The sequence below is a fragment of the Myxine glutinosa genome, chromosome 1 (assembly GCF_964187855.1).
Source record: "Myxine glutinosa chromosome 1, kmMyxGlut1.1, whole genome shotgun sequence".
Taxonomy (NCBI): domain Eukaryota; kingdom Metazoa; phylum Chordata; class Myxini; order Myxiniformes; family Myxinidae; genus Myxine; species Myxine glutinosa.
Genome location: NC_136261.1, coordinates 7,866,188 through 7,890,600, shown reverse-complemented (window position 1 = coordinate 7,890,600; position 24,413 = coordinate 7,866,188). Strand labels below are relative to the sequence as shown.

Here is a 24,413-nt window from a genome sequence, read left to right as displayed (position 1 = left end):
AAACAAACCGCGTCAGCCTGTCGTTGCATTCATTCCTCGATTTTCCTGTTTCTTTCACCTTTATGTAAGTTTGGTCTTTTGGCTTCTGTCATGCTTTATTTATTAGGAATTCCAGGTTCAAGGAACCCTTCAGTCAGAAATTTTTAATCCGAGGCTCGGCTCGTGGAAGAGCTGCCTGACCTTGTCTCAATTAGGGATTGCCCGAGTCATAGTTGGGAACAGACAGGGAGAAGTACATAGTATGGAGACGAGGATTGAGTGGATCATTTCCTCGTTCACTCTTCCATGTTGTTATTCAGCTTTCTATCCCTGTCCTGCTGCCCCGATCCCGCCACTATTAAATGCGGATCTTTGCTCTCCATGCCCGACGCGCAATTATCCAATCGCTGCGGTGTCCGTCTGCTTTGCACGCCTGATTAGCCAATGACCATCGCACCGATGACGCCATTAACCAATCGCAGCTCGGCAGGGCGTGGCTAAACAGCGTCCGTCCTCTATAATGAAGCTGCAGCGCGCGCCTTCTGCTCATCCTCGCCATCGCTCCCGACCCGTTGTCGTGGTCGCGCGTAACCCTCCATTGACGGCCGCGTGTAACCCTCCATTGACGGCCGCGTCCCGTGTCCATGCGGTGAGCGCCCGCGATCTTGGCCATGTCGGCCGGGACCCCCCGAGGCCGGCGTCTCGCCCTTCTCCTGCGCATGGCCGCTCTCGTCGCGCTGTGTCTCTCCGCCCGAGGCGCCTCCAAGCGAAGCTCCCACGCCCGGAGCTCGAGGCCGTGTCCGGACGGATGCAGCTGCGGCCCCAGTGGACACGATAAGCTCGCCTGGAGGGTGGACTGCACCAAGCTGGGACTCTGTAAGGTCCCGAGTCCGCTGGATCCTTTCACGACCCTGATGTGAGTACGGGGGAGGGAGGAGCGGGAGAGCGAGAGGGGTCGTTTTCCCCACGTGCGTTTATGATTGTCAATCGGACCGGTTGTTTATTTGGGGTTTTGTAACCCCGATGATTCGCAATCGGACCGGTTGTTTATTTGGGGTTTTGTAACCCCGGTGATTCGCAATCGGATCGGTTGTTTATTTGGGGTTTTGTAACCCCGGTGATTCGCAATCGGACCGGTTGTTTATTTGGGGTTTTGTAACCCCGGTGATTCGCAATCGGATCGGTTGTTTATTTGGGGTTTTGTAACCCCGGTGATTCGCAATCGGACCGGTTGTTTATTTGGGGTTTTGTAACCCCGGTGATTCGCAATCGGACCGGTTGTTTATTTGGGGTTTTGTAACCCCTGTGATTGTCAATCGGACCGGTTGTTTATTTGGGGTTTTGTAACCCCGATGATTAGCAAACGCATTGGTTGTTTATTTGGGGTTTTGTAACCCCGGTGATTCGCAATCGAACCGGTTGTTTATTTGAGGTTTTGTAACCCCGGTGATTCGCAATCGAACCGGTTTATTTGAGGTTTTGTAACCCCTGTGATTGTCAATCGGACCGGTTGTTTATTTGGGGTTTTGTAACCCCGATGATTAGCAAACGCATTGGTTGTTTATTTGGGGTTTTGTAACCCCGATGATTGTCAACCGTGCCGGTTGTTTATTTGAGGTTTTGTAACCCCGGTGATTCGCAAACGCATTGGTTGTTTATTTGAGGTTTTGTAACCCCGGTGATTCGCAATCGAACCGGTTGTTTATTTGAGGTTTTGTAACCCCTGTGATTGTCAATCGGACCGGTTGTTTATTTGAGGTTTTGTAATTCCTGTGATTGTCAACCGTGCCGGTTGTTTATTTGAGGTTTTGTAACCCCGGTGATTCGCAATCGAACCGGTTGTTTATTTGAGGTTTTGTAACCCCTGTGATTGTCAATCGGACCGGTTGTTTATTTGAGGTTTTGTAACCCCGATGATTGTCAACCGTGCCGGTTGTTTATTTGAGGTTTTGTAACCCCGATGATTCGCAAACGCATTGGTTGTTTATTTGAGGTTTTGTAACCCCGGTGATTCGCAATCGAACCGGTTGTTTATTTGAGGTTTTGTAACCCCTGTGATTGTCAATCGGACCGGTTGTTTATTTGATGTTTTGTAATTCCTGTGATTCGCAATCGGACCGGTTGTTTATTTGATGTTTTGTAACCCCTGTGATTGTCAAACGGACCGGTTGTTTATTTGAGGTTTTGTAACCCCGGTGATTCGCAATCGGACCGGTTGTTTATTTGATGTTTTGTAACCCCTGTGATTGTCAAACGGACCGGTTGTTTATTTGAGGTTTTGTAACCCCGGTGATTCGCAATCGGACCGGTTGTTTATTTGAGGTTTTGTAACCCCTGCGATTGTCAATCGCACCGGTTGTTTTTTTTTGAGGTTTTGTAACCCCTGTGTTTGTCAATCGGACCGGTTGTTTTTTATTGAGGTTTTGTAACCCCTGTGATTGTCAATCGGACCGGGTGTTTATTTGAGGTTTTGTAACCCCGGTGATTCGCAATCGCACCGGTTGTTTTTATTTGAGGTTTTGTAACCCCTGCGATTGTCAATCGCACCGGTTGTTTTTTTTTGAGGTTTTGTAACCCCTGTGATTGTCAAACGGACCGGTTGTTTATTTGAGGTTTTGTAACCCCGGTGATTCGCAATCGGACCGGTTGTTTGAGGTTTTGTAACCCCGGTGATTCGCAATCGGACCGGTTGTTTATTTGAGGTTTTGTAACTCAAGTGACCATTGCACCATTTGGCTTCGTGATGATAACGTAGGCTAAAAACGCCTTTGCCTCGTCCCATAGTTAAAGACCCCATTATTAAACCCCAAACGTCCCTCCCCTCTGTTCGCATTTCCAATCACTCGGCTAATTACGCCTGCTAATGTGACCGGCTCCAATGTCCTGCCTTCCTTCCTTCCTTCCTTCCCCTCCTCGTTCCTTGCCATGTGAACTGCAATATCATATTAATGGACTTTAGCGGCGTCAGTGTCACGTGCGTGCCTCACAATTTGAATGAAGGAACCGTGGTGCACGAGCACCCGTATCCGTGCACAAACACCGACTCCGCGCACAGCTTCGCTCGCGTATGAGCGCCTGACTCAACATCTGAGTCCCTATCGTGCCTAAGTACCTGACTCCACACCTGACTCCACACCGGACTCCACACCGGACTCCACACCGGACTCCACACCGGACTCCACACCGGACTCCACACCGGACTCCACACCGGACTCCACACCTGACTCCACCCCTGACTCCACCCCTGACTCCACCCCTGACTCCACCCCTGACTCCACCCCTGACTCCACCCCTGACTCCACACCTGACTCCACACCTGACTCCACACCTGACTCCACACCTGACTCCACACCTGACTCCACACCTGACTCCACACCTGACTCCCTATCGTGCCTAAGTACCTGACTCCACACCTGACTCCACATCTGAGTCCCTATCGTGCCTGAGCACCCGCGCCTAGGTACCTGACTCCACACCTAAGTCCCTATCGTGCCCGAGCACCCGCGCCTAAGTACCTGACTCGACACCTGAGTCCCTATCGTGCCCGAGCACCCGCGCCTAAGTACCTGACTCCACACCTGAGTCCCTATCGTACCTGAGCACCCGTGCCTAAGTACCTGACTCCACACCTTACTACTGCCACTGGTCTTCACCCTTTGCAATTCTCTTCTTTCCATAAAACTTGCAGAACAATTTTCAGGCCGTGAAACTGACGAGAGAAACCGTGTTCACCACATTGTGGCCACATCCAGTTGTTAAACGGTTGTTGGGGATGTTTGATGATCCTACTAACACTACGATGTTGTTGTCCCACTAACACTACGATGTTGTTGTGCTCGTTTGCGCATCTTCGGAATGACTCATTTGTAAAAGAGCTCAAAATGATTTGCTGGTTATGTGAGGTTCGTTTAATATCATGACAGATTCATATAGTGTATGATCGTGTCATGAGAGGTTCATGCAGTGTATGATCGTGTCATGACAGATTCATATAGTGTATGATCGTGTCATGAGAGGTTCATGCAGTGTATGATCATGTCATGACAGATTCATATAGTGTATGATCGTGTCATGAGAGGTTCATGCAGTGTATGATCGTGTCATGACAGATTCATATAGTGTATGATCGTGTCAGGAGAGGTTCATTGCAGTATATGATCGTGTCATGACAGATTCATATAGTGTATGATCGTGTCATGAGAGGTTCATGCAGTGTATGATCGTGTCATGACAGATTCATATAGTGTATGATCGTGTCATGAGAGGTTCATGCAGTATATGATCGTGTCATGACAGATTCATATAGTGTATGATCGTGTCATGAGAGGTTCATGCAGTGTATGATCGTGTCATGACAGATTCATATAGTGTATGATCGTGTCATGAGAGGCTCATGCAGTGTATGATCGTGTCATGACAGATTCATATAGTGTATGATCGTGTCATGAGAGGTTCATTGCAGTATATGATCGTGTCATGACAGATTCATATAGTGTATGATCGTGTCATGAGAGATTCATGCAGTGTATGATCGTGTCATGACAGATTCATATAGTGTATGATCGTGTCATGAGGTTCATTTCGTCTATGATCGTGTCATGAGAGGTTCATATAGTGTATGATCGTGTCATGAGGTTCATTTCGTCTATGATCGTGTCATGAGAGGTTTATATAGTGTATGGTCGTGTCATGAGAGGTTTATATCGTCTATGATCGTGTCATGAGAGGTTTATATAGTGTATGGTCGTGTCATGAGAGGTTCATGTTGTGTATGATCGTGTCATGAGAGGTTCATGTAATGTATGTTCATGTAATGCCATTTAAACGACATTTTGTTCATGCCATACTCACCTCCAAACTTTTTAAAACGCAGCTGTAAATTGTCATCCTGTTGCGTTGCAGGTAGCGTGAGACGTCCATGTGTGTCCTGTCCCTTGGACGGACATTATACTTGGGTTCCGTCTGTTGGCATTATTTGGTGGATGGTAAACATCCCATGGTGTCCTTCGCAAAGAGTAGGCAAGTTATCGCTGGCACCATGGACAAACGACAAATTCCCCATCTCACCTTAGTTGAACGTCAGGTCTAGACAACCGGGTCGTGAATGATTTGGGCCAACCTTCCCCCGGCCAATCCCATGTGGCCTTCCTAAAGAAGAAGAAGAAGAAGAAGAAGAGGTATACCAATACGCCATGCGCAAAGCTGGGTTAAGCAATTATTGTTTCATTCTGTGTGTTTATCTCGAGTCTGATCAAGTTACGACGTAATTTCAGTTGAACGTTCGATTTTGAAATCTGCAACATGAATCGCAAGACAAATCTCAACATGAGGCCGTAGTTGGATTCGCAGTACTTTGGTTTTGAATTTGGCAAATTGGCCGGAGTCTCGTCGCGAGTGCGCATGCGCAGCAAAGCAATTGCCTCCAGTCTGTCTTGTCAGTTTGGCAGTCAAACAAAATTGAAAGGTATGCCAACCAGGTAACTTGCTGTTTTTAAGGACATCATAAAGGACACAAACGACAGGCACGAAGAACTAATGAAACATGTAAGATGGGGTGGTGTAAAATATGCTGCATCAATATCACTGACGGTAAACCCGTGATGCAATGATTCCAATATGGTGAAGTTCACGAACAAAGATGGTATAGATCGTGCTCGGAAACACAAATACCGTTTAAAAACCCTTCCCGTGTCCTTTTTCTCATGACTGTGTGGGTTAGATGGTCTATAAACTCTCAGGTTACCTGCGCCACTGAAGGTGGGCGGAGGTGATGTTTTCGTGTGTGTGTGTGTGTGTGTGTGTGTGTGTGTGTGTGTGTGTGTGTGTGTGTGTGTGTGTGTGTGTGTGTGTGTGTGTGTGTGTGTGTGTGTGTGTGTGTGTGTGTGTGTGTGTGTGTGTGTGTGTGTTACTCTTCGTCACGGTATCTCTAAAAGCTGTTGACGGATTCGGCCATTCGGTGGGGGTGATGAGGACCAAATGATTCGATTTTGGCGAAGATCCAGATCTGGATATGAGAATTTCTTTTGAGTGATTCTTCACCATTGAGTGATAAAGCCAAAAACGATATACAGTACAGCATGGTATTTCAAAAAGTTGTGGACGAGTTATGTCAAAACGTGGTGGATCGGTTGGGTAAGTGACAAGAACAAGCCGATTCGATTCTGGTTCAGGTCCGAATCCAGATCCGTCCGATCAGTGGGACACAAAACACAAACTGTTCAGCCTGGCAGGGGTATGCGCTCTACCGAGTTCCGGGTGGAGGTATGCGCACTACCGAGCGCTGGGCGGAGGTATGTGCCCTACCGAGAGCCGGGCGGAGGTATGTGCACTACCGAGCGCTGGGCCGAGGTGTGCGCTCTACCGAGTTCCGGGTGGAGGTATGCGCACTACCGAGCGCTGGGCGGAGGTATGCGCACTACCGAGCGCCGGGCGGAGGTATGCGCACTACCGAGCGCCGGGCGGAGGTATGTGCCCTACCGAGAGCCGGGCGGAGGTATGTGCCCTACCGAGCGCTGGGCCAAGGTGTGCGCGCTCCCGAGTGCCGGGCCGAGGTATGCGCCCTACTGAGCGCTGGGCCGAGGTGTGCGTGCTCCCGAGTGCCGGGCCGAGGTGTGTGCCCTACCGAGCGCTGTGCGGAGGTGTGCGCGCTCCCGAGTGTCGTTCCAGTCATATGGCTTTTGGACAAGTCATTTATTCATAATCGATTGAAAGACCAAATACTGCAATGGTCATGAAAAGTCTAATTTTTTCATTCCTGCTCATTTGGATCTCTTGCAGAATTCGTACAAAACCCACATTTAAAACCTCTGTGCATTAGATGCGGTGGTTGGTGGCCGGTTCATGCTTTTTCCTGAGGTAGTGATTCTCTATTAACGAGCGAGTGCTTTACCAATGGAGCATCTAGTTGATTATTAGTTTCATAGTGTTTATGCATGGAAAACATCCCTTTACTTACTGTGTACAATATAATGATGAATTTTATTTACCCAGGGTACCTCCACGTGGTGCATGTTGTTGTTGTTGTTGTTGTTGTTGTTGTTGTTGTATAGCCCATGACAGTTCTCTCGTACAAGCCCGCAGCACGGAGTCAGCCGATAGATCTCGCAGGAGTGACCCAGACATAGTGACCCACATATGTATTTATCGTTATTTAAAATAAAAAAAAACGCTTCTGTACACCGCCCTTGAGGCTCTTTGCCAGCCACCGTCTACAATTCCAATAGAAGACATAATTCCTCTTTCATGGAAAGAGTTTTCGAGTTTGTTTTATCCTCAAAAATAGACCGTAGTGAACACACATTCGTGTTCAAAGATTGGCCTTTAAAACCCGACTCACATCGTCCTTATGATGGGGGACAGACATCTGTACAAACACAATCTGATATTGTTTTATATGGTAGATTTGTGTTTTTATTTTTATTTTTAATAACAATGACGCATGCGATTTTTAATGTTTAATTTATATTTTTAATGTATATATATATATACACTACCGGTCAAAAGCTTTAGAACACCTCAATTTTTCCAGTTTTTATTGAAATTTATGCAGTTTAATGTCCAGTGAATAAGCTGAAATGGTACAAAGGTAAGCAGTTAACTGCACGAGGTAAAAAAAAAAAAAAAAAAAAAAGTTTAGGTTAGCAAAAACGGGAAAATAATGTAAATTGCACAGTTACATTGTAAAACAAGTTCAAAAAGTTTTAATGAAAACAAAAGCCGCGTCGATGTTACACAATGCCTAGATGCAGCTGTGCCTATAACGTCGATGTTATAGGCACAGGACATTCCTATTGATTCGATTACTTGATGTTATTTTTGTGCAAAGTGAAAATATATCTCGGCAATTTCCCGTGTGTGGCGACGAATTTTTAATATATCTCGGCATTTTCCCGACTGTTATTTCAGGCGGTGTATGACTGACCATGCCGCGATTTAAAAAAAATATATCTCGGCAATTTCCCGTGTGTGGCGACACGTGAACGAAGCTATGCTCCTCTCTCCACATTATTGTGACGACGTAGAAATTAAATATTTCATCGTGACGATTGTCATCAAATGGACAAATTTTTAATATATCTCGGCATTTTCCCGTCTGTTATTTCAGGCGGTGTATGACTGACCATGCCGCGGTTTAAAAAATATATATCTCGGCAATTTCCCTTATGTGGCGACACGTGAACGAAGCTATGCTCCTCTCTCCACATTATTGTGACGACGTAGAAATTAAATATTTCATCGTGACGATTGTCATCAAATGGACGAATTTTTAATATATCTCAGCATTTTCCCGTCTGTTATTTCGGGCGGTGTATGACTAACCATGCCGCGATTTAAACAAAATATATATATATCTCGGCATTTTCCCGTCTGTTATTTCGGGCGGTGTATGACTGACCATGCCGCGATTTAAAAAATATATATCTCAATGGACTTGAAGTTACAGGCCTTTGAGAATTCATTTCGTTCTATAAAGGGCAACTTTCATCAGATTTTCTTCCCGTTTTTTTTCAACCGAGTCTAAAACTATGTTAGCGACTGTGAAAAATGAAATGATATATCGAATTTGATTTGAAATAAAACTGTGTGAGAGAGGAAGACACCACGGGCCTACAAAACAGGCCTCAAAGCTATGCGAGTTAATAAAATGGTGGATATTTGTTTATATGAAGCCTCTCCCACAATGGGTGGAGCTATGGTTCCCAGAATGGGTGGAGCTTTGAGGTTTTCTCTTCTCTGTGTTACATATCTATGTGAATTAATATTCAGATCTTTGCTTATCCATGTGTAGTATATTAAGGGTTGTTGTGATTGGAGGGTCAGGAGCCCTTCTGAACCAGTGGCCGGAAACGGAAGTGACCGGAAACGGAAGAGGAAACGACACGAGGAAAAAAGGACGAGTATTCTTCTTGTTCTTCCTCGCCCCGCTCGGACGAAAGGTGGCCTCGACCTTGCGCTGCGTGACAAAGCGGCGTTCCGAAGCCCGTCTGGCGAGAGGAGTGCGGGGCCTGGTACGATACCGACCCGGTGGAGACGTCAAGTTGACGTGGGGCCGGGCATCGACCCCGCGTCTGGTACCGTTCGCGGCCCCGTCTAAAAAGACGCGTATGAGTCGCAGGTTGGGGCCTAGCACGCCTGGCAAGTGGCGTGGGGCTTTTGGCTTGCTTTACCGCGCCCGCTCCGCGTAGCCACGAGAGGCTGCAGCCGCGGGGCCTGGTACGATACCTGCCCGGTGGAGACGTCCACCCGGGGTTCGTTTAACCGCCCGAGTGCGGCGACGCCGACTATCATCTTGGTCAGGAGGGGCCCAGAGACATTGTGCGGGACCGAGACCATAAGGGTGTCGTGAGTACTCACCGGGACACACGTATATAGGATGGCCATCTTATTCATAGTGAATTGATTGTCATTGAAAGATTGTTGATGGTGGTGTATTGTTGATTGCTCGGGGAAAATCTCCGTGGTTGTGTCATTGGAAATTGTATGGTATCAGTACCATTGGGAAATATATTCTTGAACATCAGTGTCTCGTGGGTGGAATTCATAGGGATTGCGTTGCGAAAGCGCATCTATATAATACTACTTTCTGGCGAAGGTCCTCTCACGGTCCGGGGGTCACCGAGACCAGGTAGTCACCGAGGGGACCACGTAACAGAATTGGGGGCTCGTCCAAATTACGATTTGCGGTTTCGCAATTGGGTCTACGTCCGGGATCTAAAATTGTATAAAATAATAAAATAATAATTTTTTATTAATTAAAATTTATTAATTAATTATTAATTGGTAATTATTTTTTTTTTGAGAAATTGGGGTAAAGTCTTGGGTGAAGGTTAACAGGTGTTAACGATAGGCACCATGTCGTTTGTGGCACAGAACTTTGGGGTAACCCCGAGTGAGGCACAGTTCCGAGCGTTGCTAAAGTCGGACCTCTTGAAATTGGCCAAACATTTTAACTTGGAGGTCCGAACTAATTTGAGGAAGGCAGAGTTGCAGGCCACGGTGATACAATCTATGGTGGGATTAGGAACACTAGGGCATGCCCGTACTATATATAAGCTAGGACGTGCCCGTACGTGGGTGCCCGTTCCTTGCCAAAAAAAAAAAAAAAAAAATTTGTGTAGGGGTGTGTGTGTGTAAACATCCTAGGGCGTGCCCGTACGTGGGTGCAAAAAAACATGCGTGCAAACAACAACAAAAAAAATCTTTGAAACCACGTGGCAGTAACGACCACAGAACCCCCCCCCCCCCCTCTATTTACATGAATGGTTTGGTCCATTCGCAACGACCACAGAACCCCCCCCTCTATTTACATGCAATGGTTTGGTCCATTCGCAACGCCAAAGCGAACGGCGAACGGCTAAATCGCCATAGCTCGGTAAGTACTTGTCCGATTAATTTCAAACCTTGAAAAGGCACATCCTCGGGTCCCCAGCAATATACCTGGCAAGTTTAAAGTATATCGGACCCGTGGTTGTCGAGAAACAGCGGTCACAGACAAACATACAAACACACATACACACATACACACATACACACATACACACAGAGATTAATGGAATTATAGATAGATGGGACGAGTTAGCCTGGGAGTGGCTACCCGAAGAACCAGAAGACGTTGAGCTCCGGAAACTGGAGTTGCAGTTACGGAGCCAGGAATGGATTAAAGAAGAAGAAAGGAAAGCAGAAAAGGAAAGAGCAGAAGAAGAAAGGAAAGCAGAAGAGAGGAGGGAAGAGAAACAAGCGGAGGAAAGGAGAGTGGAACGACAACTCCAGGAAAGGTTAAAAGAAGAAGAAAGGAAAGCAGAAGCAGAGGAAAGGAGAGTGGAACGAGAACTCCAGGAAAGGTTAAAAGAAGAAGAAAGGAAAGCAGAAGCGAGGAGAGAAGAGACACAAGCAGAGGAAAGGAGAGTGGAACGAGAACTCCAGGAAAGGTTAGAAGACAAAAAAGCAGAGGAAAGGAGAGTGGAACGAGAACTCCAGGAAAGGTTGGAAGAGAAAACAGCACAAGAAAGAACCGAGGAAAGGAGAGTGGAAAGAGAACTCCAGGAAAGAAGAGAAAAGGAACAAGCAGAGGAAAGGAGAGCTGCAAGGGACCTCGAAGCAGAGGAGAGAAAAGCGGAAAGGGAATTAAAGGAACGTGACATGGAGCTTCAGCAAGAAATCAAATTCAAGGAGCTGGAGTTAATGAGAGAACGGGGAGAGGCACCACCCTTGCTGACGGGGTCGACACCTAACCAGAAAACCTGGGATGTGGGCAGACATGTGAGGCTGGTTCCACCGTTCAGTGAAAAGGATGTCGCGAAATTTTTCCCACACTTTGAGAAAGTGGCTCGACAATTAAACTGGCCGGAGGAGGCCTGGACCATACTCGTGCAAAGTGTGCTGGTGGGGAAAGCTCAGGAAATTTATTCGGCGCTACCAATGGACCAATGTGCAGATTATGAGGTACTGAAGAAGCACATCCTCAAGGCCTATGAGTTGGTGCCGGAAGCTTACAGGCAAAAATTCAGGAATGCCAGGAAGAGGGAGAGTGAGACCCATGTGGAGTTTGCCAGAGTGAAAGAAAACATGTTTGATCGGTGGTGTGAGTCAAAAGGAGTCGGGAAAGACTTCGAAACATTGCGGGACTTGATCCTGGTGGAGGAATTCCAGCAGTGTGTCCACGAGGACATCAAAGTGTACCTGCAGGAAAAGAAAGTACCAAAGTTGTGGGACGCAGCCACCATGGCAGATGATTATGCCTTAACCCACCGAATAGGGGTCCATGAACCTACCTCCTCGCCTAGATCTCCGCAGGGGAGGTGGGGAACAGCAGGTGCGGAGAACGACAATACATGGCGGCGGCCTCGAGAGGATGAGGGGGACAACGCGGATACCCCACCTGTTCGAAGTCAGAGGGCTGTGGGCCCAAGACCAACTTATTTTTCAGGGGGCCCGAGGCAGACCACGAGTTTTTCCTCCGGGCCTACTTGCGCGTTTTGCAAAAAACCTGGACACTTGATGTCCAGTTGTTACCTCATGAAAAGGGACAACCCAGAGCGGAGTCCGACTATTACCACTCCGAATGCGATGGCTAGCGTAAGAAATCGCCATCAAAAGGGTTACCAACCATTTATTTCAGAGGGGTTTGTGTCACGGGATGGAGCCTCGACTAACCGGAAACCGGTTAGGATATTGAGGGACACAGGGGCACATCAATCTTTAATGCTTGAAGGCATTTTGCCATGGTCCGAGGAGACGGCAACGGGGGATAGTGTTCGTTTACAGGGGATTGGGGGCGGTGTTAGTGCTCCCCTTCATGTCATCCATTTGGAGTCCGATTTGGTGTCAGGACCGGTCACCGTCGGTTTACAAGCCACGCTTCCTGTAGAGGGTGTATCTGTGGTTATCGGGAATGATTTGGCCGGGGGTCAAGTTTATGGTAACCTGAGGGTTGGTCAAGAGCCCAGCAGGGAAAATAACACCACACCAGCTCGGGATGGCGACAAAAGTGCCAAGTTATTTGTAGGGGGACTGAACTTCAAAACAGAGGAAGAAGTTCTGACCTCTGTCTTCAACAGATATGGGCCGCTGGTGGACGTGCGGTTGGTAAGAGACTGGGAAACGCAACAGTCCAGAGGGTTCGGCTTTGTCACGTTTGCCAGCACCAAAGACGCCAGAGAGGCAGAGAAGAATTGGAATGGCAAGGATTTGGAGGGTCGGACCATAACAGTAGGGAAGGCATTTCGTAGGCGTCGAGAGGTCTACAGGAGAGGACAACTGGGCGGTAGTTTTGGTGGTGGCCGCAATCAATATTATTATGGAGGCTCCCTGAGTTACGGCAGCTCCCGAAGGAAGGATTGGCAAAGTAGTGGCCGAGAAGGAGACCGCTATTCGTGGGACTACAGGGACAAGGGGTCCCACCATAATTATTAGGGAAGTTCTGAGAAGTTGAAGCACTGAATGCGGCGGAGCCGCTGAGCCAAGATTCCTACACGGATTAACCGGGAACGCCGTTCCTAAAGGCGTCCATATAGGGAACTTTCATGCACGGACTAACCGTGAACTCCACGTTCCTCAAGGCGCCCATGTAGAGAACTTTCCTGCACGGACTAACCGTGAACTTCACGTTCCTAAAGGCATCCATGTAGTGAATACTCGGCTTGGCCTCCCGGAAAAAGTGCTATCGAGTTGCGTAACTTTGGATCTTTGATCAACCCCTTAACCTTCATTCACAAGAAGCTGACGGTCAAAGTCAGAGGGTCAGGAGAGGGAGTTTGATTTGGCAGGGACAATGTCGTTGCTGGTGTTTAGTCCAGAGGGAGTAATCTGGGGGTTTTGTGAGAGTTTGTTGCTTTATTTTTGAGTTGGGATAATTGTTGCCCAGGGGAACTGAGGATTTGGGGGTTGAGTTATCTGGTTTATTTATCCAAGTTGGCCGGCAACGAAAGTTTTCGCTGGGGTCAAACTTTCTTTCTTGAAGGGGGGGAGTGTTACATATCTATGTGAATTAATATTCAGATCTTTGCTTATCCGTGTGTAGTATATTAAGGGTTGTTGTGATTGGAGGGTCAGGAGCCCTTCTGAACCAGTGGCCGGAAACGGAAGTGACCGGAAACGGAAGAGGAAACGACACGAGGAAAAAAGGACGAGTATTCTTCTTGTTCTTCCTCACCCCGCTCGGACGAAAGGTGGCCTCGACCTTGCGCTGCGTGACAAAGCGGCGTTCCGAAGCCCGTCTGGCGAGAGGAGTGCGGGGCCTGGTACGATACCGACCCGGTGGAGACGTCAAGTTGACGTGGGGCCGGGCATCGACCCCGCGTCTGGTACCGTTCGCGGCCCCGTCTAAAAAGACGCGTATGAGTCGCAGGTTGGGGCCTAGCACGCCTGGCAAGTGGCGTGGGGCTTTTGGCTTGCTTTACCGCGCCCGCTCCGCGTAGCCACGAGAGGCTGCAGCCGCGGGGCCTGGTACGATACCTGCCCGGTGGAGACGTCCACCCGGGGTTCGTTTAACCGCCCGAGTGCGGCGACGCCGACTATCATCTTGGTCAGGAGGGGCCCAGAGACATTGTGCGGGACCGAGACCATAAGGGTGTCGTGAGTACTCACCGGGACACACGTATATAGGATGGCCATCTTATTCATAGGGAATTGATTGTCATTGAAAGATTGTTGATGGTGGTGTATTGTTGATTGCTCGGGGAAAATCTCCGTGGTTGTGTCATTGGAAATTGTATGGTATCAGTACCATTGGGAAATATATTCTTGAACATCAGTGTCTCGTGGGTGGAATTCATAGGGATTGCGTTGCGAAAGCGCATCTATATAATACTACTTTCTGGCGAAGGTCCTCTCACGGTCCGGGGGTCACCGAGACCAGGTAGTCACCGAGGGGACCACGTAACATCTGCAAGAAGAAGAAGAAGAAGAAGAAGAACAACAACAACAACAACAACAGCGGAGGGCACTCTATGAGCAGCGTCTGCGACGCGGCTAAAAAAGGCCTTATTCAGGGAACAAGTAATGGGTTAACAACTTACAGCTGTTCTGCATCAATGTAAGTAAATTAAGCCTTGAAAGTTGATGCAAACAATTCCTACAGGTGTCCCAACCTCTGCTGATTACTTGATTACAAACCCCCTGTCTGTATAAAAGCAGTATTGGAACAGACTGTTATTACACTGTCTGAAGCATTATTTGGAGAATATTGCACTGCAGGAAGTAGTACATTGGAAACTGGAGGGAACTCTGAGAGGAAGACGTCTGGCAGACCCAAAGACACCGGAATCAGAAGACAAGTTTCTGAGAGTCAACAGCTTGCGTAATAGGCGGCTCACAGGACACAGCTTCAAGCACAGCTTAACACTGGTCGAAGTAAGCAAGTAAGTCTCAGTTTCAACTGTGAAGAGAAGACTTTGAGCTGCATGTTTGACAGGTCGAGTGGGAGTAAGAAAGCCATTGCTAAGATGGCAAAATAAGAAAAAAAGGCTTGCCTGGGCCATTAAGCACCGCCAGTGGACTACTGAAGACTGGAAGAAGGTCTTATGGACCGATGAATCAAAATTTGAAATCTTTGGTTTATCACGCAGGGTTTTGTACGCCATTGAGTAGGCGAAATGATGGTTCCTCAGTGTGTGACACCAACTGCCAAACATGGAGGAGGAAGCTTTATGGTCTGGGGCTCTTTTGCTGGATCCAGAGTCGGCGACTTGCACAGAGTGACTGGCACCCTGAACCAAAAGGGCTACCACAGCATTTTGCAGCGCCATGCAATACCCTCTGGTATACGCCTCGTTGGTCAGGGGTTCATCCTACAGCAAAATAATGACACTAAACACACCTCCAGGCCATGTCAAAACTACCTTGGAGGAAGAGAACAAGACGGTAGGCTTCAAATCATGGAATGGCCATCACAGTCTCCAGACTTAACCCCCATCGAGCTGGTTTGGGGTGAACTGGACAGAAAGGTGAAAGCAAAGCAACCTACAAGTGCAACACATTTGTGGGAACTTCTGCAACAGTGTTGGGAGGAACTTCCCGAACAATATTTGATTTCCATTGTAGAAAGAATGCCACAAGTGTGTTCGGCGGTTATATCTGCAAAAGGTGGCTACTTTGCTGAGTCAAAAATTTAAATTAAATTTTGTTAAACAAAATGATTCTATGATTTCTTTTTTATCTCCAATTGTTTATTTGTTCTTTGCTTAATTTCAGGGTACATTGAGACATTAAACTGCGTAAATTTCAATAAAAACTGGAAAAATTGAGGTGTTATAAAACTTTTGACCGGTAGGGTAGATATATTAATTAACTAAAATTCCAAAATTTATTACCACGTGCATGCGAAGTAAAAAGTGGGGTTAAGCAATTGTTTCACTTCTGTTTCTGTCTGTCTACAAACATCAGTTCATGATCGATGAACAACTTGTTAAGTAAGTGTTTGGTTTGAAAACCAGGTTGTCACACCTTGATGACGTCGGCAGGGACTCCTTTGTATGGAAGGAGAAAAAGGTATTTCATCCTGATCACCTGACCCCATTTTTGGGAGGCTGTTTCCCCATTTTACACAAATCCCCATTTTTTATAATCCCGTTAAAATAAAAAGTTTCATTTTTGCCCATCGATGGCATCACATCCACAAAAGTACTCGGATGTTTGTTTATTATTTACAAAGTCCGATTTATATTTAACTTTACAACAGTATTCAGTGAGAGCGGACAAAGAACTCAGGTCTCAGAGTCCCATTTATATACAACATACATGTGCGCAGTTTACATCCCTCCTTGTGCAGGATGGGCAGCATGGGCAGCATGCTCGATGGTTGTGCAGGTGGGAGTTGTGTCATGGGGATGAGGTTTTGTGGTGCAGGGTGAGGGGTCGTGAAGGGTGAGGGGTCGTGAGGAGTGAGGGGTCGTGAAGGGTGAGGGGTCGTGAGGAGTGAGGGTTCGTGAAGTGAGGGGTCGTGACGCAGGTTGTAGAACGGTTAATCTGTTTGTTCTGTATACTCGGCACTTGTTAATGCAACAACGACAATGACCATCGACGTGACATGACAAATGAGAGTTTACAATGCCAATCACATGCACGTTCTGTCGATGGCCAATCACATGCACGTTCTGTCGATGGCCAATCACATGCACGTTCTGTCGATGGCCAATCACATGCACGTTCTGTCGATGGCCAATCACATGCACGTTCTGTCGATGGCCAATCACATGCACGTTCTGTCGATGGCCAATCACATGCACGTTCTGTCGATGGCCAATCACATGCACGTTCTGTCGATGGCCAATCACATGCACGTTCTGTCGATGGTCAATCACATGCACGTTCTGTCGATGGCCAATCACATGCACGTTCTGTCGATGTCCAATCACATGCACGTTCTGTCGATGGTCAATCACATGCACGTTCTGTCGATGGTCAATCACATGCACGTTCTGTCGATGGCCAATCACATGCACGTTCTGTCGATGGCCAATCACATGCACGTTCTGTCGATGGCCAATCACATGCACGTTCTGTCGATGGTCAATCACATGCACGTTCTGTCGATGGTCAATCACATGCACGTTCTGTCGATGGCCAATCACATGCACGTTCTGTCGATGGCCAATCACATGCACGTTCTGTCGATGGCCAATCACATGCACGTTCTGTCGATGGCCAATCACATGCACGTTCTGTCGATGGCCAATCACATGCACGTTCTGTCGATGGCCAATCACATGCACGTTCTGTCGATGGCCAATCACATGCACGTTCTGTCGATGGTCAATCACATGCACGTTCTGTCGATGGCCAATCACATGCACGTTCTGTCGATGGCCAATCACATGCACGTTCTGTCGATGGCCAATCACATGCACGTTTTGTCGATGGCCAATCACATGCACGTTTTGTCGATGGCCAATCACATGCACGTTTTGTCGATGGCCAATCACATGCACGTTTTGTCGATGGCCAATCACATGCACGTTTTGTCGATGGCCAGTCACATGCACGTTCTGTCGATGGCCAATCACATGCACGTTCTGTCGATGGCCAATCACATGCACGTTTTGTCGATGGCCAATCACATGCACGTTTTGTCGATGGCCAATCACATGCACGTTCTGTCGATGGCCAATCACATGCACGTTCTGTCGATGGCCAATCACATGCACGTTTTGTCGATGGCCAATCACATGCACGTTTTGTCGATGGCTAATCACATGCACTTTTGTCGATGGCTAATCACATGCACTTTTGTCGATGGCTAATCACATGCACGTTTTGCCGATGGCTAATCAAATGCACGTTTTGTCGATGGCTAATCACATGCACGTTTTGTCGATGTACTATCGGATGAGGATGACTGAGCACTTCGACACAAGTTCATAAGAGAACTGACTTGATCTCAAATCTGAAGAAAATCACTTTTTACCTTTTTCAAAACTTTAGCGCGATTGTTGTGGCATCAGGATGTACGCACCATCCTCGCCATGCTGTGTACCAGCCTCACTGTGTCCCATCCCAGCCTCGCTATGTGTGTGTCCCATGCCAGCTTCGCCGTTGGTGTCCCATGCCAGCCTAGGGGTGCTTGTCCTTTTCTAGCCTAGGGGAGTATGCCCCATGCCAGGGTTGCTGCACATGTCCCGTGCCAGCCTCTCCGTGCATATAAGGCCAGCCTCAGTGTGCGTGTCCTGTGCCATCCTCGCCATGTGTCACATGCCAGCCTAGGCACATGCTCTGTGCCAGCCTAAAGTTGCATGTCCCATGCCAGCCTCGCCGTGAATGTCCTGTGCCAGTTTCGCCGTGTGTGTCCCATGCCAGTTTCGCCGTGTGTGTCCCATGCCAGCTTCGCCGTGTGTGTCCCATGCCAGCTTCGCCGTGTGTGTCCCATGCCAGCTTCGCCATGTGTGTCCCATGCCAGCCCAGGGGCACAAGATCCTTGCCAGTCTAGGAGTACATTCCCCATTGCCCCATGCCAGTCTCGCCATGTGTACCCTGTGCCAGCCTAAGAGTGCGTGTCCCATGCCAGTCTCGCCGTGTGTGTGCTGTGCCAGCCTAGAGGTGCGTGTCCCAAACTGTCCCATACCAGCCTCACCGTGTGTGTCCCAACTGTCCCATGCCAGCCTAGTGGTGCATGTCCCATGCCATCTTCGCTCCGTGTGCCCTGTGCCAGCCTAGGAGCACAAGATCCGTGCCAGTCTAGGAGTGCATGCCCCATGCCAGTCTCGCCATGTGTGTCCTGTGCCAGCCTAGGGGTGCGTGTCCCATGACAGCCTCGCCATGTGTGTCCTGTGCCAGCCTCGGGGTGCGTGTCCCGTGCCAACCTCGCCATGCATATATTGCCAGCCTCGGTGTGTGACGCAGCTGTAATTTCCGGCGTTCCGAGATTCTGATGAGATGCGTAATGACGCTTAGACGGGGCTTGTCCGGCGCACAGACGACGGATTAGCTCGGCCAGATGGAGCATGTGCTCCCTGGGCCGCAATAAGCCTACACCGAGACTTTGATATCAAACCGAGCACTTTTCCCCGTCGGGCCGCTGCTACTGATCCCAAGTCCAACGGGACACAGAATCTCCCAAAATGGGAACCAGAGCTCGTCCGCATTTCTGTAATCATTCAATAACCCATCAAAGGTACTCATTCAACACACGTGTATGAACAATATGTGATCCAACTTTTGTCATCAAAATGTCCGTGTAATACATCAGAGGTACAAACACACCTGATGCCTCTTGTCCAACTGCCAGATTCGGTCTTCTTGAACACTTTTCAAAGCACGACCTTTATTGCTATTTATTTTATTTTTAACCAGATGTATAAGATGTAAACGCCCCCCTTCCGCCCCCCCCCTTCCCTCCCCAAATCTCGAATTCCACTTTACTTTTTACCTTCGCTGTTCTGTAAGCGCCTCGAGCTTGTACCCGTAGCTCGGAGATCCTTGAATTAGTGAGTTTAACATTAAGAGATTTCTCTCCGTTCCAATACCTCACTTTTAAACCACATATGGCCCTCTTATTACCCCCGCCACCAAAGGTGGATGGAGGTTGTTTTCACCCCTGTCTGTTTGTCTGTCCGTTTGTTTGTGAACAAAATATCTCAAAAAGTTGTTGGCGGATTCGGACGAAATTTGGCAGAGATGTAGCGAATGAGACAAAGACAAAATTATTAGATTTTGGTGAAGATCCGGATTCGGATCCGACTACTATAATTTTTGTCCCCCGTCGCACCGCGGAGCAAAAGGGGGACTATGGTTTTCCCCTCCGTCCGTGTGTGCGTGCGTAAGTGAAGGACCAAATTCGAATCTGGTGTGTGGGTTTATCCAGGCACAAGGAAGAACGCTATTGAAAATTGGGTCGCCACGTCAAAATCCAAGATGGCCGCCGCCATGAATATCTGAACATTGTGAGCGGAATATCTTGAAAAATAAACGAAGTACCAACTTCTAATCTGCTGTGTGGGTTTATCCAGGCATAAGGAAGTACGCTATTGAAAATTGGGTCGCCACGTCAAAATCCAAGATGGCCGCCGCCATGAATATCTGAACCTTGTGAGCGGAATATCTTGAAAAATAAACGAAGTACCAACTTCTAATCTGCTGTGTGGGTTTATCCAGGCATAAGGAAGTACGCTATTGAAAATTGGGTCGCCACGTCAAAATCCAAGATGGCCGCCGCCATGAATATCTGAACATTGTGAGCGGAATATCTTGAAAAATAAACGAAGTACCAACTTCTAATCTGCTGTGTGGGTTTATCCAGGCATAAGGAAGTACGCTATTGAAAATTGGGTCGCCACGTCAAAATCCAAGATGGCCGCCGCCATGAATATCTGAACCTTGTGAGCGGAATATCTTGAAAAATAAACGAAGTACCAACTTCTAATCTGCTGTGTGGGTTTATCCAGGCATAAGGAAGTACGCTATTGAAAATTGGGTCGCCACGTCAAAATCCAAGATGGCCGCCGCCATGAATATCTGAACATTGTGAGCGGAATATCTTGAAAAATAAGCGAAGTACCAACTTCTAATCTGGTGTGTGGGTGTATCTCGCCATAAGAAAGAACGCTATTGAAAATTGGGTCGCCACGTCAAAATCCAAGATGGCCGCCGCCATGTATGTCTGAACCTTGTGAGCGGAATATCTTGAAAAATAAGCGAAGTACCAACTTCTAATCTGGTGTGTGGGTGTATCTACGCATGAGGGAGAACGCTATTGACAATTGGGTCGCCACATAAAAATCCAAGATGGCCGCCTTGCGTCTTCCACTTTGTCAACTCACATCACTTCAACGACGGGGGACCCAGGCGTAACGCTTGCTTAAGTGATTCTTCACCGTTGGGAGATAGGTCCAAAAACGATACATAGCAGGATATCTCAAAAGGTTATGGACGGATTTGGACGAAACTTGGTGGACAGGTTGGGTGTCTCACAAGGACAATTCGATTCGATTTTGGTGAAGATCTGAATATTGATTCGGATATGAGAAGTATTTAATCTTTAAGTGATTCTTCACCTTTGGGAAATTGGGCCAAAAACGATACATAGCGGGATATCTCAAAAAGTTGTGGACAGATTTGGACGAAACTTGGTGGAGAGGTTGTGTGTGTGATAAGGACGATTTGATTGGATTTTGGTGAAGATCTGAATATGGATTCGGATATGAGAATTATTTAATTTTTAAGTGATTGTTCACCATTGGGAGATCGGGCCAAAAACGAAACACGTCAATTTTAATCTTGATGAAATGGACAATTTGCAGGATCAATGGCAACCTTTTTTTTTGGGTGGGGGGTGTATTTTGTAAGTATTGTGTTCTGCATGACGTCTTCTTGTTTGTCTGTTTGTCTGTCTGTGAACAAGATATCTCAAAAAGATGTGGACGGATTCGGACGACATTTGGCATAGCGGGATATCTCAAAAAGTTATGGATAGATTTGGACGAAAGTTGGTGGACAGGTTGGGTGTCTCACAAGGACAATTCGATTCGATTTTGGTGAAGATCTGAATATTGATTCGGATATGAGAATTATTTAATTTTTAAGTGATTCTTCACCATTGGGAGATCAGGCCAAAAACGATACATAGCGGGATATCTCAAAAGGTTGTGGACAGATTTGGACGAAACTTGGTGGAGATGTTGTGTGTGTGTGTGATAAGGACGATTTGAATGGATTTTGGTGAAGATCTGAATATGGATTCGGATATGAGAATTATTTAATTTTTCAAGTGATTCTTCACCATTGGGAGATCGGGCCAAAAACGATACCTAGCAGGATAACTCAAAAAGTTATGGATGGATTTGGACGAAACTTGTTAGACACGTTTTTTTTTTTTTGTTTGTTTTTTTGTATACTGAATCGAGGCTCGTGAAAGAGCTGACATTTACTTCACAAACAAATCAACCAGACAAACAAAATATATAAAAAGAGGGAGCGGAAGACAAGAGAAGGGGAAGCACACAAACACTTGAGAGCACACAACATTTAAGAGCAGGGAGATGTGTGGGAGGGAGAGGGCTTTGGGGGAGGAGGCGTGGGAAGGGGGGGGGGGGTGGGAGAAGTATAAAACACAAGGACACCAAGGACTTCCAGGACAGAAGTTGGTATTTCAAAAAAGTGGAATTGGGGTGAAATTAGCGGGGATAGAAAAGATCAAGGTTTTGGATGGGGGAAGATAAGAGATGGTGGTGAACAGCTGTTTTAAAGACCTGGAGGGTGGAGTGGGATTGAAGGGAGTGAGGGAGTTTGTTCCAGAGGTGGGAGAAAAGAGGAATGAAGGAGTGAAGGTGAGCAGAAAGTCTTGATTTTGGCAGTTTAACCATAAGAGGGTTGCAGGCAGATCTTGTGCGACCTGTATGAATATTTGGGGGACAGAGCCCAGAGAGAGCTGGGGGTGCAAGGCCAGAGAGGAGTCGGTAGAAGACGGAAAGACCACCAACCTGCCTGCGGTGAGTGAGTGAAAGGCCCTTGGAGATAGCTTCATCGAGGGAGATTCCAATGATTCTGAACGCTTTGGTTTCAACAGCGTGAAGACGAGCTAGGTGTGAGGCAGGAGCACCGGCCCAGAGGGGAGAGGTTGTGTGTCTGACAAGGACGATTCGATTCAATTTTGGTGAAGATCCGGATCCGGTTAGTAGAATTTTTTTTAAAGTGCTTCTTCACCATTGAGTGACATGGCCAACCAGGTGGAGGTATTCTCTCTTCTGAGTGCCGTTATAGTTCCCTCATTCAAGGCTTTTCCCCTCATTTTCTACAAACGATACACATCCACGTTGCCTTCACCAACCTCCGGTGGCCTTCGACCTTCTGCAACAACTCGCACGTACAAATCGGTCTCTTCATCCATCTTCATTCCTCTTTATCCTGAATCTACATTCCTCCTCCATTCATCAACCTTCCCGTCCCTCCAACATGCTCATCCGGAGTCACAACACCTGTCCATTTGGCAATGTAAGCGTTTTTACGTTTAAGAAGCACGTCCATCTCGGTTGTCGGTCGAGTTATGTCCATTTAATCCAGGTTGTCACATCAGATAGTAATGTCTATGTCTTGAGTAGGAGCTGTGAGCATTCTTCCTCGTGTTAGACGTGTCCAGACGCACTACCGCATGCCATCGTGTTTTTAGCGAGGAGAGCGGAGAGTGAAGCACACACGTGTTTGTTTTAACACTTCATTAGAGCATCTGGATTTCTTTTACACGTTCCTTTGCATTCATAAATATCTTTTTATCTTTTCTTTTGACATAATGTGCAATTTCGTTACCGTCATAAAGAAAACTTAGTTTGGCCTTGTATTTAGGGTTAAATGCATAAACCCAACAGGCAGTCCTTGTATTACTACTACAACTACTACTACTACTTTCACTTTGTTAACAGCCACAATTATTACCACCTTTCTTGTTGGGTCAGCCAGTCGGTGGATGTTTTTGGCCCAAGGCTTTCACGAACCGACTGGCCAGGCCTGTCCTTCAACTGAAGGTGGCAGGAATTAGTAATTTGTTCAGAGTGACGGCGATAACTCGCCTACTTTTCATTGAAAACACTGCGGGGATCTTTAACGTCCACCAGCTATTGCTAGCAGACGGGACAGCCAGCTAAATGTCCATTTGAGGGACGGCGCACTTTGAGATGCCACGCCATACCTGCAAAACTTACCGAGCCAACCGTTTATAGTCTGATCGTGAATCGAACCCCGATGAGACGATTCAAAGTTATCTTCCAGCAATTGTACAACCATTTAAATTGAACTTTAACAACCACATTTGGCCTTGGCCACAGACTTACTGATCAACCCCCTTTCCCCAGGAAGCGTTCGCGAGTTCCCTCCATCTATGTTTCATCATATCTGTGGGTTCTTCTCAATTTCTCATAAGGTCGCTCTATACGAGGTATCGGTTTAAGGTGCTGTACTTTGGAGATGTTCGTTAGATCCTTTTCATGTGCTTTATCACAATTTATAGTGGGGCATGTTTGCAGGAGCTGGGGTACATCCTATGTACATGAGTGATCGAAGTTGGGTCTTCATACAGCTGTAATTACTATTTACCCCTGGCACACGAAGCAAAAAGCAGGGTTAAGCAATTGGTTCACTTATGTCTGTCTGTCCGTCCATCCATAAACATGAGTTTATGATCGAGGAACAACTTGATTTAAATTTAATGTTATATTTTGACCATTAATTGGATCGCGAACCTTTAGTTTAGCCGTACTTTGGCTCTGATTTCGTCTCGATCTATATGCGCAGAGAGGAGGCAGATTTTTTTTATTTTAACTCAAATTCAAACAAACATGGCATTCAAACAAAATTGAAAATCACTAGAATCACGAGAATCACTAGAAGGCCATCCTACGTGAGTGGCCGAGAGGGGGAGGGGGGGGGGGGGAAGTAGGGGGACTTCCAGGGCACTTCCAGGGCAGAGAAAATGCTGCTGCGAAGCATAAATTCCGGTTCGAAAAAAACCTAAA

General features: G+C 47.2%; 1 protein-coding gene across 1 annotated transcript in view; it reads left to right on the top strand.

Moving 5' to 3' along the window:
• The first annotated feature begins 478 nt into the window (after positions 1–478).
• LOC137421215 (leucine-rich repeat-containing G-protein coupled receptor 5) overlaps positions 479–24,413 on the top strand; it is a 131,295-nt gene continuing 107,360 nt past the window's right edge. The window contains exon 1 of the mRNA XM_068107044.2: positions 479–895. Within this exon, the coding sequence (XP_067963145.2) occupies positions 651–895 (245 nt within the window). The 5' untranslated portion in view covers positions 479–650. The remainder of the gene's footprint in view (positions 896–24,413) is intronic.